Source organism: Penaeus monodon, chromosome 31, assembly GCF_015228065.2.
Source record: "Penaeus monodon isolate SGIC_2016 chromosome 31, NSTDA_Pmon_1, whole genome shotgun sequence".
In the NCBI taxonomy this organism is placed as follows: domain Eukaryota; kingdom Metazoa; phylum Arthropoda; class Malacostraca; order Decapoda; family Penaeidae; genus Penaeus; species Penaeus monodon.
The window spans coordinates 11,237,477-11,237,840 of NC_051416.1; the positions used below are offsets into that span (position 1 = coordinate 11,237,477).

Sequence of the window (364 nt, forward strand, 5' to 3'; positions counted from 1 at the left end):
TGTATAAATATTTCTGTTTCTCCATCTCTTTCTATACATACATTTCCCTCTCTGCATAATACAGCCTACACACGTGTCACACTTTACTTGGAAGAATATTAAACGTTTTTTTTTCCCTATTTCAGATTCAGCTTTACTTCTACAACAGCGAAAGAATATTAAACGCTTTTTTTCCCTATTTCAGATTCAGCTTTACTTCTACAACAGCGACTTGTATCAGAATTTTAGCCAAGCTCTTGACAAGCCCAACGGCGTCTTGGCAGTTTCCGTTCTTCTGAAGGTAAGACGAAGGGGAAAATCTGCACGCCATTGGTCATCTCGGCTGGTTATGCAGCTGGTACAGGGAAAGGTGTGTTATTTTCTG

At 39.6% G+C, this 364-nt stretch overlaps 1 protein-coding gene across 1 annotated transcript in view; it reads left to right on the forward strand.

Moving 5' to 3' along the window:
- The window catches only part of LOC119593031 (carbonic anhydrase-related protein 10-like), a gene marked incomplete in the record, with an annotated part of 152,330 nt that overhangs the window by 123,800 nt on the left and 28,166 nt on the right, over positions 1 to 364 (forward strand). The window contains 1 exon segment of the mRNA XM_037941927.1: positions 185 to 280. Within this exon segment, the coding sequence (XP_037797855.1) occupies positions 185 to 280 (96 nt within the window).